Source organism: Neoarius graeffei, chromosome 11, assembly GCF_027579695.1.
Source record: "Neoarius graeffei isolate fNeoGra1 chromosome 11, fNeoGra1.pri, whole genome shotgun sequence".
Classification (NCBI taxonomy): domain Eukaryota; kingdom Metazoa; phylum Chordata; class Actinopteri; order Siluriformes; family Ariidae; genus Neoarius; species Neoarius graeffei.
The window spans coordinates 7468936-7488417 of record NC_083579.1 but is presented as its reverse complement, the minus strand read 5'-3'; the positions used below and the strand labels follow the sequence as shown (position 1 = coordinate 7488417).

The 19482-nt window shown below is 42.6% G+C and overlaps 1 protein-coding gene across 4 annotated transcripts in view; it reads left to right on the top strand.

The window, feature by feature from the left end:
- The window catches only part of stac (SH3 and cysteine rich domain), a 248919-nt gene that overhangs the window by 154047 nt on the left and 75390 nt on the right, over positions 1-19482 (top strand). For 3 of the 4 annotated variants that reach the window (XM_060933346.1, XM_060933344.1, XM_060933345.1), the window contains one exon: positions 4901-4968. In XM_060933346.1, coding sequence (XP_060789329.1) covers positions 4901-4968 — 68 coding nt within the window. The other variant, XM_060933347.1, reaches the window with a different exon arrangement.

The window sequence follows — 19482 nt, the reverse complement described above, 5'->3', positions numbered from 1 at the left end:
AAGATTTGCAAATCATGGAAACCCTGTATTTATATTTCATTGAAAATAGTACAAAGACAACATATCAAATGTTGAAACTGAGAGATTTTATTATTATTTTTTTATTATTATTATTTTTTTTTAAAATATATGCTCGTTTTGAATTCGATGTCAGCAACACGTTTCAGAAAAGTTGGGACAGAGGCAACAAAAGACTGAAAAAGTTGTGCAATGTTTGAAAAAAAACCTAATTTGGTTAAATGACAACAGGTCAGTACGATGATTGGGTATTAAAAAGAGCATCCCGGAGAGGTGGAGTCCCTCAGAAGTAAAGAAGGGGACGGGTTCACCGCTCTGTGAAAGACAAACAGTGCAACAATTTAAGAATAACTAAACATTCTCAATGTAAAATTGTAAAGAATTTGTGGATCACATCATCTATGGTCCATAATATCATTAAAAGATTCAGAGAATCTGGAGAAATCTCTGTATGCAAGAGACAAGGCTGAAAACTGGCATTGGATGCCTGTGATCTTCAGGCCCTCGGGAGACACTGCATTAAAAGCAGACACGTGTCTGTAGTGGAAATCACTGTATGGGCTCAGGAACACTTCAGAAAACCATCGTCTGTGGAAACACTTCATTACTGCATCCACAAATGCAAGTTAAAACCAGATATAAACAATATCCAGAAACACCGCCACCTTCTCTGGGCCCGAGCTCTTTTACGATGGACTGAGGCGAAGTGGAAAATTGTCCCGAGGTCTGACGAATCAAAAGTAGAAATTCTTTTTAGAAATCATGGACCCCACGTCCTCCAGGCTAAAGAGGAGAGGGACCATCCGGCTTGTTATCAGTGCACAGTTCAAAAGCAGCATCTGTGATGGTATGAGGGGGATTAGTGCACATGACATGGGTAGCTTGTACATCTGGGAAGGCATCATTAATGCTGAATGATAGATACACGTTTCAGAGCAATATGCTGCCATCCAGACACAATCTTTTTCAGGGAAGGCCTTCCTTCTTTCAGCAAGACAATCCCAAACCGCTTTCTGTGCATATTAAAACTGCATGGCTCCGTAGTAAGAGAGTCCAGGTGCTAAACTGGCCTGCCTGCAGTCCAGACCTGTCTCCCATTTAAAACATCTGGTGCATTATGAAATGCAAAATGCGACAAAGATGTGAGACCCCGAACTGCTGAGCAACTGAAATTGTATATCGGGTAAGAATGGGACGACATTTCTCTTTCAAAACTACAGTGCTTGGTCTCCTCAGTTTCCAAACATTTACAGTGTTGTTAAAAGTAGAGATGGATGCAGGGGCGATTCTAGCATCTGATCTTTGGGGGTGCTTAGCCCCCAGAGCTGACAGCAGGGGCGATTCTAGCATCTAAGCAAACGTAAACGCTATGTTACATTAAATAAAATTGACTAACACACGATGGTCTAGCACCATAGCACTTGTACAGCTCTGCACAAAAGTATCTCGATATGGATGATAAATGTTGTTTTTATCATTCTGTTCATAGACCAGGGAACATTATTATTGCATTATGCATATTATTGTGTTGTGTTTAACAATTGTAACTCCAGTCTGTACCTTCACGTCTCGCTATGCCAGTAATACTCAGGTGCCACTTCGAGTTCCTCATCGGCGTGGAATCCAGTTAAAAAAAACACCATGTCGTAGCAAGCATGTCGCGCGGACAGGCAACCCAATCAGAGGGGACGCAAGGAGGAGAGCTATTTTACTGGTCATAGAACTATCACGTAACAGGTGAATTCAAGAACACACACACGCCCGCGCACACATTCATTGCGCAGTGCACAAGGGCACTTATTTCTGAAAATTACGTCCAAAAGCAGTGTTTTTGAGGGTGCTGAGCTAGGGGGTGCTGAGCTCGTTTTTGGGGGTGCTTGAGCACCCCCAAAAATAGGCTAAACACGCCCCTGGATGGATGCAACACAGTGGTAAACACACTCCTGTCCCAACTTTTTCCGAAACGTGTTGCTGACATCAAATTCAAAAAACAAGAAAATTTCTCAGTTGCATTTGGTATGTTGTCTTTGTACTATTTTCATCTCATCTCATCTCATTATCTGTAGCCGCTTTATCCTGTTCTACAGGGTTGCAGGCGAGCTGGAGCCTATCCCAGCTGACTACGGGCGAAAGGCGGGGTACACCCTGGACAAGTCGCCAGGTCATCACAGGGCTGACACATAGACACAGACAACCATTCACACTCACATTCACACCTACGCTCAATTTAGAGTCACCAGTTAACCTAACCTGCATGTCTTTGGACTGTGGGGGAAACCGGAGCACCCGGAGGAAACCCACGCGGACACGGGGAGAACATGCAAACTCCACACAGAAAGGCCCTCGCTGGCCACGGGGCTCGAACCCGGACCTTCTTGCTGTGAGGCGACAGCGCTAACCACTACACCACCGTGCCGCCCGTACTATTTTCAATGTAATATAAATATTGGGTTTCCATGATTTACAGATTATCGCATTCTGTTTTTAAATTTACAGTTTACACAGCGTCCCAACCTTTTTTGCAACTGGTGTGGTAAAATGAGCTAAAATATTTCAGACACAAACCCACAACACCTGCTGTAACAAACACAAACAAGCACCAGAAGAAAAACAAGTCAATAAACATCTGGAAGTACTCCAGCAAACATCTTCAAACACCTCGTAGCAAACAAACAAACATAAAAACATCTTGGAATTCAATACCTAAAACACCTAAAAGTACAGAAACAACACCACAGCAAACACAAGAAAGCACCAGGAAAACACAAACACCACTTGAGTGAACACGTGGAAATATCGTAAAATGTCTAAAGGCCCGGTCCCACTGGCCGATGGACACAAAACGTATGCAAAAAGGACACAGCGGACGAGCAAAATTTCAGGGGTGGCTCTATCCGTTTTCATCCGCTCCAGAAATGGACAAAATTTGCGAAAACAGAAAGGAAAAGAACGGACGTGGGTAGTATATAGCGGGGATGTTAAACGCATGTTCATAGGAAGCCTAGCGGATGGAAGTGGATGACAGCTCCGAAGGGGTTACCGGTGATAACTGAGAAGCGGACGCATAGCAGAAAGAGCGGATGCATAGCGGGTGAAGGGGCTGCATCACGTACACCTAACGGACACAAAGGGGATGTTGCGCGGATGTATATCGGATGCAGACCGTTCACTGCGCTAGGTGTCCTTCTACATACTCTAGACATACTCCAGACATCCTAAATATACGAGATACATCCCAGATATAAACGCTTTGTCCGTTTTGAATACTTTATATACGAGATGCATACGCTTACATCCTTTCTATTTCCGTGCTACTAACGATGAATAGACGTTTCATGTACCTTATCTTTCCTCCCTCTTTCCGTTTTCAGCTGCAGCGGATGTGAGTTGCGAGGATGCCCAGAGGATGCAGAGAGGATACAGCAGACGTTTAACGGATGATAACGGACATAGAACGTTTGTTGCTCGTATATGTCGCGGATTTACATCGTACACGGCGGAAAGTTCATCCGTTCTAAAAGTTTTGTGCAGCTCAAAACTTTTTGCGCGGATGAAATCACAGTGGACGGATGCTCGATGGATAGAGCGTATGAAGCACGTATGCAATGAGTACACAACGGATGCATAGCGTTTTCCAACGGATGGCAAAGATTTTTTTACGTTTTACATCCTCTTTGCATCCATAAGTGCAGTGGGACCGGGCCTTTAAACCAGAATCTCGCCCACATAAACATCTCATTAAAAATATAAAACACCTCAAACAGCAGATGTCTCAAAGACTCGGTAAACCAGAAGCAACCTCTTTATGACATCGCAACAAATACCAAAATAAACACTCCACTAAAGAAAACACTTAAGTGTCATCTCAAGCGGCACTTGGAAACACTCAGCAAGCTCGTTAAGGGCAATTCCATGTAAATGTCAACCTCACCATGCAAAAATAAAGCAACATGTAATACATCAAAACCACTCCCAGAGATCTCACCTAGGCCTGTATTTTACAGATGTGAATAAGTTGAACCAATTTGTCACATTTTGATCACCTAATATGTCACCGTCAGTCTTTCTTTCTTATAATGTAAAACCCAAGCTAAAATCAACTTTGATCATGTACAATTCTATATTATTGCCACAAGCCACAGAAATGTATGCTAAAATCCACAAGACAGCAAAACAATAGCCATCCTAAATATTATTTAAGAACTTTGATAGTTTTAGCTGATATTTAGAGAGTTTTTCAAAGGGTTATGGTGGTTAAATTGCTGATTTTCTAAACATATGCCATGTCTATTTCAGACGCGTCACATCCATAACGGAATTTCGTCACATCCATAACGCTGACTTTTCCTTCCGAAACTCTGCATGAAATACAAAATATTTTAAACAAAGATTTTTTTAATATCCACCTTGGACCCCTCTATCAAACGGATATCTCCATTTCGACATTAGGTTTACGATTTCACAGAGTTTGATAAAAATGTACAGTCACCCAAGAAAAGTGATACTTTTTCTGTCACATCCATAACGCATCTTTTATTGGCGTTTTCTGGCATGCCCTAGATGTACTATGGGAATTGTTCTTGTTCTATCACTTCTCCAGTATGCTACAGCCTTAAAATATGCAACACCTGTTTAAACACTGGGAGACAAGAAAACATGCACTGGGTCATTTGTTGCCATTTTGAGTTCAAGTGTCACGTCCATAACGCTGGAATTGCTCTTAAACACCACAGTAAACACACCGCGGGTTTCCTCGGGGTTCTCTGGTTTCCTCCCATCACCCGCCTCTGGAAACAGATGTTTGTGTTTTTTGTTAAGTTGTAAAATGTTGACCGAGTTTGAGATATTTTTCTTCCCTGTCGATCCACTCTGCTCTTTTCAGTCTTCACGTCTCTGGAGAACGGAACGGAAACCTTCCACACGGAGGAGAAGAAACCGGAGGACTCACCGGTGAGCCGTGCAATATTTTTACCAGCGGGTGAAAATGAGCTGAACGTGTGTGTGTGTGTGTGGGGCTGCGAAGCACTGTCAGGTGTCGTGTTTAACACCAGCCTTGACCTTTCTCTGAGAAAACCACCACAAATAGCTTCAGCAAGTTCAAACAAGACAGATTTATGTAAAGAACACGGTTTGAGGAAGAGAACATGAGTGGATGATGGTGTGTGTGTGTGTGTGTGTGTATACTGTATGTGTTGATATACGTAGGACCAACAGATAAACATTGCAAAAAAAAACCCTCAATATTTAGGTCGTAAAGCCTGGTGACGATGATCTGTGAGATTAAAGCTCCGTCCCAAAACACTCCGGGGCGTGCAGTTATAAATCATTAATCACGGATTAAAGTTTTCCGTCGTGTGACGGATTTCCGTCAACTGAACTCTCCCAAGGCCAAATGTGAGGTCGGTGCTGATCCGAGGAGAATTAAAATGACGGGCGGTTGGGTAGAGATTGGGTTATAACACTGATGTGTTGCAACACCATCAACTATCAGCAGGGTTTATTTAAAGGGGTACCAAATATAATATATACAGTTGCCGATGTGACAAAGTAACGTATTCTTAAGTATTCTATCAAATTTATATACTAGAAAACAACGAAATATCTTGGTAATTGTAAATATAATACTTTATACGCTAAACCGCACAAGAGTCGCCATTTTTAAAAGACCGTGACGTCAGCGCTACCCACTGCACTAGCGGAACTCTCCGAAATAGAGGAGAGAAGCGTGTAATCATGGCGTTGGGCGCATCAAGTGAAAGCGACAGCTCTGTCGAATCATACGAAGAGATCCCGCAAGACACACTGCAAGCAGGCTATGGCTTAGAAGGGTACCAGTTTGAACCTAGGAGAGGTACTCTCGACTCCGGTGATGAAATAAGAGAAGAAAGCTCGGATGACGGCGAGGATGAGACTGATGCTGACCATGGGCATGGCGAGCGTGGGGCAGAGCGTCTGCGTGCAGGTGACACGGCGTGGTGCTCGTGCGGAAAATGTAACGTGGAGTTGCTCACGAGTCCAGCAGAATTTATTTGCTGCAATGAGATAGGCGCCACCCGTGGACTTGCGAAATCGTCGCAAGAAGCAGAAACAGGTATTTCACACGTGCTATTCCCAACCTCAATGAGCCAACACGACTGGGCACATACATACGTCACGCAGAGAAAATGAACGTGCATTCTGATTGGATAAAATTAATATCATGGCGGGCTGTTCAAACTGCAGAAATAGTTTGCTCGAGCTACTTTCAAAACACCATAACTTTCCAACCTTAGAACAAAAAACTTTTGTAAGTCTTGAATAAGGTTCGTTAATGTGTGTTTTATTGTTATATTTACTCTATATATTGCCCTCTGTTCCCCTTTAACTTTTTTGTTTTTGAGCCATGCTTTGTGTCGTTCATTTCCTGTGTTTGATCATGTTTAAACGTTCGCTGTCTACGGTGCGGCATTAACAAAACATGCGCTGTCAAAATTGGCAAAATACATTCCCATGTGCTCGGCGTGCTTGTGTCTGACCATTTCTGTTTTGTATTAAATTAAATCTTGCCAAAATGACTTAGTTCAAACCTGGACATATAGAAATAGAGCATATTAAAAAAAAACGAAAAAATATACCCCGGAAAGCCCGCTCCTCTTCAAAAGTCAGCCAGACTTGAAGACCCGACGGTGCAATGCTTGCAGACTGTCAGAAGTAATTAGACCTAAATTTATAGCTAACAAATCAGCAGACGCCCCAACAATTATTATTTTCGTTAGGCCAATGTGTAAGGTATGTTCGAACCGTGCCTTATAGCCTACGTTATATCACAATTTAAAGGACGTTTGAGGAGTTGGAAGCTGCGAGCGCAATGATGTTCCGACATGCGCTAAACTTTATTCCCTGAAAATCATACACCAGCGTTCAACGCCCCAAACAGTCAAAATGTCTAGAAGACTACGGTTAAATAATAATCATAGCCTACTAAGTTAAATTACGTCAAAACATCTGTTTCTGGCCGATGAAATGATGGAGGAAAATGAGAACGAACGCAAAGTAGATAGCAGCCAACTTCACGCGATCTTTTAGGTAACTTAACACTCGTGTTGGCCACAATATTTCTCTTAATAAAATCTTGAATTGTTTTTGAAGTCATATGCAACACAAAGTAAGGTCAAATTTTAATTTTAATTTAAGCAAAGATCCAAACTTTTTTCTATATTGACGTCGAGCACAGAGGAGCATGTCGTTCTGCTTTCGGTTTCGGCAGCATGGATGCGCTTTACATGAAAGAAGGCACTGATGTGTCTGCCATCGATAAAGGTGTAAAAAACAAGTGGAGGTGGGCTTGGCTGTACGAAATAGGTGAAAATGGAAAGCCGTTTAGTTCATGGTGCAAAAAACTAAACATTCCAGGCGCTTGCATTTTTGTGGTTTGCCACAAAAAATAATATACGGAAGCAATGGAAAGAAAGTGCAATAAATTGAATATATTAATCCATTAATTAATTGATAATAAAGTTATCAGTTCTAAGTTAACCATTCTCAGAATTTCATCGAAATCCACCCATAACCCCCCCGTAGAATTTCATCGAAATCCACCCATAACCCCCCCCCCCCGTAGAATTTAATCGAAATCCACCCATAACCCCCCCCCCCGTAGAATTTCATCGGAATCCACCCATAACCCCCCCCTGTAGAATTTCATCGAAATCCACCCATAACCCCCCCCGTAGAATTTCATCGAAATCCACCCATAACACCCCCCCCCCCCGTAGAATTTCATCGAAATCCACCCATAACCCCCCCATAGAATTTCATCGGAATCCACCCATAACCCCCCCCCCGTAGAATTTCATCGGAATCCACCCATAACCCCCTCCCCCCCCCGTAGAATTTCATCGGAATCCACCCATACCCCCCCTCCCCCCCCCGTAGAATTTCATCGAAATCCACCCATAACCCCCCCAGTAGAATTTCATCGGAATCCACCCATAACCCCCCCCCCCCCCCCCCCCGTAGAATTTCATCGAAATCCACCCATAACCCCCCCGGTAGAATTTCATCGGAATCCACCCATAACCCCCCCCCCGTAGAATTTCATCGGAATCCACCCATAACCCCCCCCCCCCCGTAGAATTTCATCGAAATCCACCCATAACCCCCCTGTAGAATTTCATCAGAATCCACCCATAACCCCCCCCCCGTAGAATTTCATCGAAATCCACCCATAACCCCCCCCCCCCCCCCGTAGAATTTCATCGGAATCCACCCATAACCCCCCCCCCTGTAGAATTTCATCGAAATCCACCCATAACCCCCCCCGTAGAATTTCATCGAAATCCACCCATAACCCCCCCCGTAGAATTTCATCGAAATCCACCCATAACACCCCCCGTAGAATTTCATCGAAATCCACCCATAACCCCCCCATAGAATTTCATCGGAATCCACCCATAAACCCCCCCCCCCCGTAGAATTTCATCGGAATCCACCCATAACCCCCTCCCCCCCCCGTAGAATTTCATCGGAATCCACCCATACCCCCCCTCCCCCCCCGTAGAATTTCATCGAAATCCACCCATAACCCCCCCAGTAGAATTTCATCGGAATCCACCCATAACCCCCCCCCCCCCCGTAGAATTTCATCGGAATCCACCCATAACCCCCCCCCCCCCCGTAGAATTTCATCGAAATCCACCCATAACCCCCCCGGTAGAATTTCATCGGAATCCACCCATAACCCCCCCCCCCCCCCGTAGAATTTCATCGGAATCCACCCATAACCCCCCCCAGGAATTTCATCGAAATCCACCCATAACCCCCCCGTAGAATTTCATCAGAATCCACCCATAAACCCCCCCCGTAGAATTTCATTGGAGTCCACCCATAACCCCCCCGTTAATTAGCTGATTAGAGTGTGGCACCAGGTGTCTTCAATATTGAACCTTTTCACAATATTCTAATTTTCTGAGATACTGAATTTGGGGTTTTCATTAGTTGTCAGTTATAATCATCAAAATTAAAAGAAATACACATTTGAAATATATCAGTCTGTGTGTAATGAATGAATATAATACACAAGTTTCACTTTTTGAATGGAATTACTGAAATAAATCAACTTTTTCATGATATTCTAATTATATGACCAGCACCTGTATATACAGTGGTGCTTGAAAGTTTGTGAACCCTTTAGAATTTTCTATATTTTTGCAAGAATATGACCTAAAACATCATCAGATTTTCACACAAGTCCTAAAAGTAGATAAAGAGAACCCAGTTAAACAAATCAGACAAAAATATTATACTTGGTCATTTATTTATTGAGGAAAATGATCCAATATTACATATCTGTGAGTGGCAAAAGTATGTGAACCTTTGCTTTCAGTATCTGGAGTGACCCGCTTGTGCAGTAATAACTGCAACTAAACGTTTCCAGTAACTGTTGATCAGTCCTGCACACCGGCTTGGAGGAATTTTAGCCCATTCCTCCGTACAGAACAGCTTCAACTCTGGGATGTTGGTGGGTTTCCTCACATGAACTGCTCGCTTCAGGTCCTTCCACACATTTCGATTGGATTAAGGTCAGGACTTTGACTTGGCCATTCCAAAACATTAACTTTATTCTTCTTTAACCATTCTTTGGTAGAATGACTTGTGTGCTTAGGGTCGTTGTCTTGCTGCATGACCCACCTTCTCTTGAGATTCAGTTCATGGACAGATGTCCTGACATTTTCCTTTAGAATTTGCTGGTATAATTCAGAATTCATTGTTCCATCAATGATGGCAAGCCGTCCTGGCCCAGATGCAGCAAAACAGGCCCAAACCATGATACAACCACCACCATGTTTCACAGATGGGATAAGGTTCTTATGCTGGAATGCAGTGTTTTTCTTTCTCCAAATGTAACACTTCTCATTTAAACCCAAAAGTTCTATTTTGGTCTCATCCATCCACAAAACATTTTTCCAATAGCCTTCTGGCTTGTCCATGTGATCTTTAGCAAACTTCAGACAAGCAGCAATGTTTTTTTTGGAGAGCAGTGGCTTTCTCCTTGCAACCCTGCCATGCACACCATTGTTGTTCAGTGTTTTGCTGATGGTGGACTCATGAACATTAACATTAGCCAATGTGAGAGAGGCCTTCAGTTGCTTAGAAGTTACCCTGGGGTTCTTTGTGACCTCACCAACTATTACACGCCTTGCTCTTGGAGTGATCTTTGTTGGTTGACCACTCCTGGGGAGGGTAACGATGGTCTTGAATTTCCTCCATTTGTAGACAATCTGTCTGACTGTGGATTGGCGGAGTCCAAACTCTTTAGAGATGGTTTTGTAACCTTTTCCAGCCTGATGAGCATCAACAACGCTTTTTCTGAGGTCCTCAGAAATCTCCTTTATTTGTGCCATGATACACTTCCACAAACATGTGTTGTGAAGATCAGACTTTGATAGATCCCTGTTCTTTAAATAAAACAGGGTGCCCACTCACACCTGATTGTCACCCCATTGACTGAAAACACCTGACTCTAATTTCACCTTCAAATGAACTGCTAATCCTAGAGGTTCACATACTTTTGCCACTCACAGATATGTAATATTGAATCATTTTCCTCAATAAATAAATGACCAAGTATAATATTTTTGTCTCATTTGTTTAACTGGGTTCTCTTTATCTACTTTTAGGACTTGTGTGAAAATCTGATGATGTTTTAGGTCATATTTATGCAGAAATATAGAAAATTCTAAAGGGTTAACAAACTTTCAAGCACCACTGTATAGTTTTGAGTCCCCCCCCAAATATCTCCTGTTCCACACTCCAGCCCAGTCGGTGGCGGTAATGCGTCTTTAAGTTGGTTTGCCACCTGCCAAAAAATCTTGAAGAAGAAGGAATAAATAAATATGGAATGAAAGTATTTGATTGTCTGAACGTCTCTTTTTTTAAAATTAATTTTTCAAGAATTATTATTATTATCGCTTTTTTTAAATTGTTTATTTTCATTCTACTTTTATATTTTGCATTGCATATGCACTTTATTTTATATTTCGTATTTTATATATATTTCTTTTTATATTAGTAAGCATAGTTTTGGTCGGGTAGTTGCAAAATAAGAATTTCATTACCCAATAATAAACCGCTGTGTCTGTTATTGTGTATATGACAAATAAACATCTTGAATCTTTTTCACAAATTGCTCCTGTCATTTCACCGGTTTGTTTACATTCTAAGCAGAAATGATTTTGTCAGACGTTTTGTATGAAGTTTTTATACGCCCACTCGGGGGGGATACTGGTTTACCTCTGTCCGTCTGTCAGTTTGTATCTCCGTCCGTCCGAAACACCCTTTTTCTCAGCAGCCACAAATCATAGCCACTTGGTACCGAGCTTCAGCTTGGGGTTCTATACCGTGTGTACCGTTTTCAGGTCTGTCGCACATCAACTTCCTGTTTACCGACGGAATGTATTTACGAAACATATAGCGTGGATTTACAAAATTTTCGTAGCACTTTTCTCAGCAACTACAAATCACAAGTGCTTGTAATTTGGTACCGAGCTTCAGCTTGGGGTTCTATACCATGTATACCGTTTTCAGGTCTGTCGCACATCGACTTCCTGTTTACCGACTGAATGTATTTACGAAACATATAGCATGGATTTACAAAATTTTCGTAGCACTTTTCTCAGCAACTATAAATCACAAGTGCTTGATATTTGGTACCGAGCTTCAGCTTGGGGTTCTATACCATGTATACCATTTTCAGGTCTGTCGCACATTGACTTCCTGTTTACCGACTGAATGTATTTACGAAACATATCGCGTGGATTTACAAAATTTTCGTAGCACTTTTCTCAGCAACTACAAATCACAAGTGCTTGATATTTGGTACCGAGCTTCAGCTTGGGGTTCTATACCATTTATACCGTTTTCAGGTCTGTCGCACATCGACTTCCTGTTTACCGACTGAATGTATTTACAAAACCCACAGGTTGGATTTTGACGCTATTTCAAAATGACAGTTTACCAGGATGCTATTTGAAATCCCTGGGGAGAGATGCGGCTCTTTACTTACTTGTTTCAGGGTTAATTATTGTTTTGAAGTCAACATTCATAATAATTGCCCTGTTCCTTCGATCGCTCGCATTCTGATATAAGCGAGGGCGGGAGGATATATGGTATGTAAGTGAGCAGTACCTCACAGTTGATCTTGTTATTTATCAAATTTGCAAAAAATAAAAATGCTTTTTTTCTCAAAATCCAGTGAATGAGGATAGAACAAAACAGTTATTCCACTCAATCTCATTGTACATGGATTATAGACAACTCGGTGCTACGCTCCTCATTCAGGGAATATATATGGGTCTGTCTCAGAAACTGGGTACTGTAGGGGTCCCCCACTAAATATACTCACAGTCAATAAACTATCCGGTTTTGAATGGTGATGTTGGTTTTAATCTGAAATAAGATGATGAAAGAAATAATACAGATAAAACTAAATCTTTGATGTGAATATTCAGAATTTGGCAAAAATTCTGCAAATTTGTGGAAAAATGGCGGCTTGATCTGGGACATGATAAATGGTCGACTACATCGCATTTCCTTCCAAAGGTTGTAGTCCACTGAAAAGTCTACAGTTATCACTAATTGTATTTTAAGTTGTAACTTTAGACACCTAAGGATTGGTGCGCTCGCAGAATAATCATAACCGTAATAAAACATCATGCAAAATATTTGATCATCGTCGTAACTCCGTTTTCCGCAAACCCAAAACCAATACGATCGTGTGTTTTGATCTAAACGGAAAGCCTCAGGGTCAAGGTCACGACCTCACCAAAAGTAGCAACTTAAAATCACTACGCATATAAAAATTTAGTTATAAATCTGCGATTTTGTTTTTTAAAACGAAAGCTGAAAGTTAGGTATAGAATATGTTTCTTACAGAATATGTTACGATGGTAGCTGGTCTTGTATGAATTTCTGAGCTATAAAATGAGTCGTGGTCTGTTTTTTACCGTAGCGTGTTATTTGTGTGCGGGGAAGGACACACATTAACAATTTGCATGTGTAGAATGGAATTTTCCACTCCAGCAGTTAGAAGTTGATCGCGCTTCCATTTGCGGTCTTTCTGTTACGCGGGTGATCTGTTCGGACGTTATCACTGAAAAGGTGAGTTTTGACAGTTTTATTTTGTTTTAGTCTTGCAGTATAAGGCAATAGAATGTTTCTTTTTCATCTTACTTTCATATTTCGTAGTGTTTGCGTATTTTTGGCCAATATTTTGCAACCATGGTCAATTTAGATCGAACTTTTGATAGAATCTACGGCCAGTCATTTTGCCCCGCCCCCGCCTCGTGCTCCGTCCGGTGCGGTAGTGATGTCCCGTTGCTCGCGCGCCACAGCAGAGACCTGTGCGACCTTCAGCCGGTACAGTCGCTGTTCTTTTACCACCGCCATTATTCTCATCTTTCCGGTGCGTTCTTGATTTTTCCATCGTGTCCTATTTCGCCGTATCAAATACCCAAACTGTATCATATTATTCATATTTAAGTGAAAAATCAATTCAGTCAGCATAACTTGGCATTTTTAACCCAAGCAATCAAAAAGAGGAAATTTATTCAATATTTTCACTCGTCTGTGAAGGAGGGGCTTTAATTCTTCATGATGTCGTTATTTTATATGGAAATCAATTTTACAAAAGCATTTGAGTTGTAATCAAAAAAATGTTCCACAGTGGAGGCCAGATAAAGCAAGATACTATCTTTATTCTTATTAAACATGACAAAAGAAACATTGAGTGTTGGGTAAATGCAAAAAAAATAGTAAAATTAGAAAATTTATTTTTTGACCATAATGTCCCAAATGAGAGACCGGTTTCTGAGACAGACCCGTGTGTGTGTATATAAATTTTTTTTTTTTCACACATACACACACGGGGCGGCACGGTGGTGTAGTGGTTAGCGCTGTCGCCTCACAACAAGAAGGTCCGGGTTCGAGCCCCGTGGCCGGCGAGGGCCTTTCTGTGCGGAGTTTGCATGTTCTCCCCGTGTCCGCGTGGGTTTCCTCCGGGTGCTCCGGTTTCCCCCACAGTCCAAAGACATGCAGGTTAGGTTAACTGGTGACTCTAAATTGAGCGTAGGTGTGAATGTGAGTGTGAATGGTTGTCTGTGTCTATGTGTCAGCCCTGTGATGACCTGGCGACTTGTCCAGGGTGTACCCCGCCTTTCGCCCGTAGTCAGCTGGGATAGGCTCCAGCTTGCCTGCGACCCTGTAGAACAGGATAGAGCGGCTAGAGATAATGAGATGAGAATGAGGAAAAAAAAATGTTTGTTTGTATCTGAGCAGCATGTTCCATAAGAGAGCACGTTTCAGATTAAGAAAGAAAACATAATGAAGGCTGCTGGGTTTTGGTGTAAAATGAAGAAGCGAGTGAGACAGTCAAAGTGTCCAGAAGAACTGTGGCTGGTTCTGTAAGACGCTCAGTAAAACCTACATAAGGAACATTTCCGCATAAACCTGCACTCATTGGACCTGAGACTAAAGCAAAGGGTCGTCTCGCACCAATACTGACTTTGTTTCGTTAGTATGGCTCACTGATTACTGTTTATAGTATTTTTTTTTAATGTTAAAACATTTCATTTCATTATTTTTTAAGCCGTGTGCCTAAGTGTATTTCAGTTCCACATTCTGCACTGCTGCAACCTGGAACTCGATGAACTACACTTGATCACTTGATTGAAACGATATGTCATGAATCTAAACAAATAGAACCAAATATAACTGAAGTGAGCTAAAAGCAGTGAAGCATGGTGGTGGGAACATTAAGTTAAAGTGTTACCCTGAGCCTGTTGGTTGCGTCCCTTTTTCCACCAGGGCTGGTTCCGAGCCGGTGCCTGATCTTGAAACAGTTCTTTGTGCATCAGGTTTGCCGGTCTGCAACCACTTATGCCGCTTTTCCACTACAAACGCGGATGAGTTGGGCTGAGCCGTGCCGTGCTGAGTCGGGCTGAGCGGGGCTGTTGGAGTTGCATTTCGACTACAACCGCGCTGAACCGTGCTGGCTGGAAGTGGGTGGACACATTCGGTGGAGTTAGCGAAAGTGGGTGGACGTCACGTGATGTCATTAAGCAGCGCAAACAGTGACATCAGTGATCTTTTAAGCGGTAGTCTCACGACCCGAATAGTAAACAATAAACATGGAGGACATGGAGTCGTTAGTGTTGCTGGTCTTGGTTCTGTGGCTTGTTGTCACCGACAACGCCAACAGATACTGGCAAGAGCGTATAGATGAGGCGAGGCGCATAAGGCTTCAGAAATTCTCGTAATTCGTAATTATTATTCTTCTGGGTTTACGGTGTTTACAGATCCCAGCGTGCTCGCGGGGCGTGTGTGGGCATGTGAGGACACTCCTCCTCACCAATCAGTGCACAGGGGAGTGTCTGCTCACGCCCCCAGCCTCACTCGGCTCGGTTTGGCTCGCTTCAGCCCCACTCCAAAACGGTGCGAGTTTTAGGGGCTAAGCAGGGCTGAAGCGAGCTGAGTCGTGCTGTTCTTTGGTAGTCGAAACGCGAGCCATGTCGGGCTGAAGTGAGCTGAAAAAAGGTAGTGGAAAAGGGCCATTACAGTATGAACCACTTACAGCAGGGACTAGGGGCGGGATTATCATGTACCCACCATTTTTAAGAATCTAGAGCGAGTATAGCATGCAGTCAGACTGATCCAATGAAGAGAAGAAAGAGACGATGTAGTCCACCATTAGTGTTGTTGTGCTTGGCGCTATCTGGGTGGGCTAGCGGTGCTAGCGGCAAGGAAAGCGGTGACGTATACGTTGGCGTAACGATGTGGCTCTGTGGTGGGTCTCTAGCCCGTAGAAAAGCAAACCGCTTCTTTGAAGGTTTGCAAGTTGAAGCAGCTCTAAACCACTTGCACCTGGGTCACATTAGTGGAAAGGGGGTGTGATTAATCCCCTGTTTACTCGGTCACTGACTCTCCGCAGAGTGTTGCTTTAATCCCAATTCCTTCCTTTTCTGTTTGAAATAATGTCTTGAAAGTCACTTTGCGCGACGGACAAAGATGGAAGTTTTTTCGAGCCAAACCCAACCTGATACTTCGTCCTGGACTTGTTTCAGTCGTTCTTCTTGATGCTGTTTGTTTAGATACAGTACGTTCTCGAACACACTCTGGGTTCTTCCAGGAACAGATGTATTTATATTCAGATCAGACGCACTTACAGTGCTGAGCGTAAATGAGTGCACCCCCTTTGAAAAGTAACATTTTAAACAATCTCTCAATGAACACAAACAATTTCCAAAATGTTGACAAGTTTAATATAACATCTGTTTAACTTATAACGTGAAAGTAAGGTTAATAATATAACTTAGATTACACATTTTTCAGTTTTACTCAAATTAGAGTGGTGCAAAAATGAGTACACCCCACAACAAAAACTACTCCATGTAGTACTTTGTATGGCCTCCATGATTTTTAATGACGGCACCAAGTCTTCTAGGCATGGAATGAACAAGTTGGCGACATTTTGCAACATCAATCTTTTTCCATTCTTCAACAATGACCTCTTTTAGTGACTGGATGCTGGATGGAGAGTGATGCTCAACTGGTCTCTTCAGAGTTCCCTAAAGAAAATAATTTCTTTACGACACAAAGGTGAAGGCTACAAGAAGATCAGCAAAGCTTTACTTATCAGTCAGAATACTGTAGCAAAAGTGGTACAAAAATTTAAGAAAGATGGAACTGCAACCATCTCACAGAGACGTCCAGGTCGTCCACGGAAGTTAACACCTCGACAGGAGCGTCTTCTGATGAGAAGGGTTGAAGAAAATCGGCATGCAAGTTCACTGCAGTTATCTAAAGAAGTAGAAAGCCAAACTGGGGTGACTATTTCCCGTGACACAATACGGCGTACGCTGCAGAGGAATGGCATGCATGGACGCCGTCCACGAAAGAAGCCTCTCCTAAAGCCCAGGCACAAAAAAGCCCACCTAGAGTTTGCCAGGGCCCATGCTGACAAAGATGAAAACTACTGGGACTCTATACTCTGGAGTGATGAGACCAAGATAAATGTTTTTGGAACTCATGGCGTCACAAAGGTGAGGAATACAAAGAAAAATGCCTGGTGCCGACAGTGAAACATGGTGGTGGCAGTGTCCTTATGTGGGGCTGCATGAGTGCTGCTGGTGTCGGGGAGCTGCATTTCATTGATGGCATCATGAATTCACAGACGTATTGCTCTATACTGAAAGAGAAGATGCTACCATCACTCCGTGCCCTTGGTTGTTGTGCAACATGACTAAACACACATCTAAGGCCACTGTTGGATTTCTGAAGAAGAACAGGGTGAAAGTGATTCAGTGGCCAAGTACGTCTCCTGATCTGAACCCAATCGAACACCTATGGGGAATTCTGAAGAGACCAGTCGAGCATCACTCTCCATCCAGCATCCAGTCACTAAAAGAGGTCGTTGTTGAAGAATGGAAAAAGATTGATGTTGCAAAACTTGTTCATCCCATGCCTAGAAGACTTGGTGCTGTCATTAAAAATCATGGAGGCCATACAAAGTACTAGATGGAGTAGTTTATGTTGTGGGGTGTACTCATTTTTGCACCACCCTAATTTGAGTAAAACTGAAAAATGTGTAATCTAAGTTATATTATTAACCTTACTTTCCCGTTATAAGTTAAACAGATGTTATATGTTGTGTTGTATGATGTTATATGATTCGCTGTTTCATGATATATCATGTCAAGCAAGTCTGTTTCGTTCCGTTTCAACACGATGGAAGATGGAGACGGGGTGTGAACGTCACAACAATGCAAAATATAGTCATTTTCTGAGATGTGGTCCGTTCGGCATAAAACTCAGACGTGATGTTTGAGTAAACGGACGGACCGAGAGCGCAGTGGGAGGATGAAATGAGCAGCTCGGTCTCAAACTGTGATCCGCAGAGGGAACACGCAGTCATAAATAAGCAGCCGTCTGAAATCAGCACAACTTTATACGAGGTCACAAATAAAAACCGATCCCTCAGGATGCCTGACTATACACGGCCTCCTTCTCTCTCTCTCACACACACACACAATCTCTCTCCCACCCATCCCTGTTTTACGAGGACGCACAAATCCGTAGCACGTGTGGCCCTGTTTATAAAGCTGACATTCAAGGTTAAGTAAAAAAAAACCTTTGGCACGAGTTGGGGTTATTTACAGCTGTGGAAAATTTCCATGGGAAATGACAAAGTGTTTCCATGACAGAGCACTCATGTTTAGTGATTTCATCCATTACGGATTAACAGATAAATAAACAGAGCGTCATTTGATGCACCGTTTCTCAGTCACGGGCCCGGATTTCCAACAGCGCGCTACATATTTTTGAGCTTTTTCCACTTCGTAACGATCTGACACGATGCTAAAGCAGGAGCAACACTAATCATTTCCAAAGTGTGAGATTTTATCAGGCATCAACAGGACAAGTCTGGAAAAAAAAAAGCGTGTTCATTAACTGAAACGAGTCAATATCACGTGGAAGTCGTTAAAAGTCACAATCCGCGGAGACGGAAACGACGGGCTCTCGCGTCTTCGGCGCGATCACTGGATTAGCACAACACGGCAATTAAGGGTTCATTTTTTAGGACACAAAGTGCTTCCTGACTTCAGTGAATGAACAACACCGCTAATGTGTTTGTCCTAAGCACATAAACCAGCATGGTGACGTTTATCTGGAGTAGGGTTCGACTCCCTGCTGTGGCCTGGCTTATAAAAGTGTCAAAATGATTGTGTACAATTGGGGAACATTTCCCAGCTCCACCACACAACATGCCCACATCACTGGCAAACAAACACATTTATGATTGTGTGTGTGTGTGTGTGGGGGGGGAGCCATGGGCTAAAGGTTAGAGAAGCGGTTTGGGGACCAGAAGGTTACCAGTTTGAGTCCCTGGCAGTATAGACATCAGTGTCATGCTGATGTCTAATTAAAACTACAAGAAAACTGAAAACTTTTAAACATATAAATCTCATTATTCTGTCCACATTCACTGGATATGAGCAATCGCGCGCTCTGATTGGCTACTCTACTACAACCCCGATTCCAAAAAAGTTGGGACAAAGTACAAATTGTAAATAAAAACGGAATGCAATAATTTACAAATCTCAAAAACTGATATTGTATTCGCAATAGAACATAGACAACATATCAAATGTCGAAAGTGAGACATTTTGAAATTTCATGACAGCAACACATCTCAAAAAAGTTGGGACAGGGCAATAAGAGGCTGGAAAAGTTAAAGGTACAAAAAAGGAACAGCTGGAGGACCAAATTGCAACTCATTAGGTCAATTGGCAATAGGTCATTAACATGACTGGGTATAAAAAGAGCATCTTGGAGTGGCAGCGGCTCTCAGAAGTAAAGATGGGAAGAGGATCACCAATCCCCCCAATTCTGCGCCGACAAATAGTGGAGCAATATCAGAAAGGAGTTCGA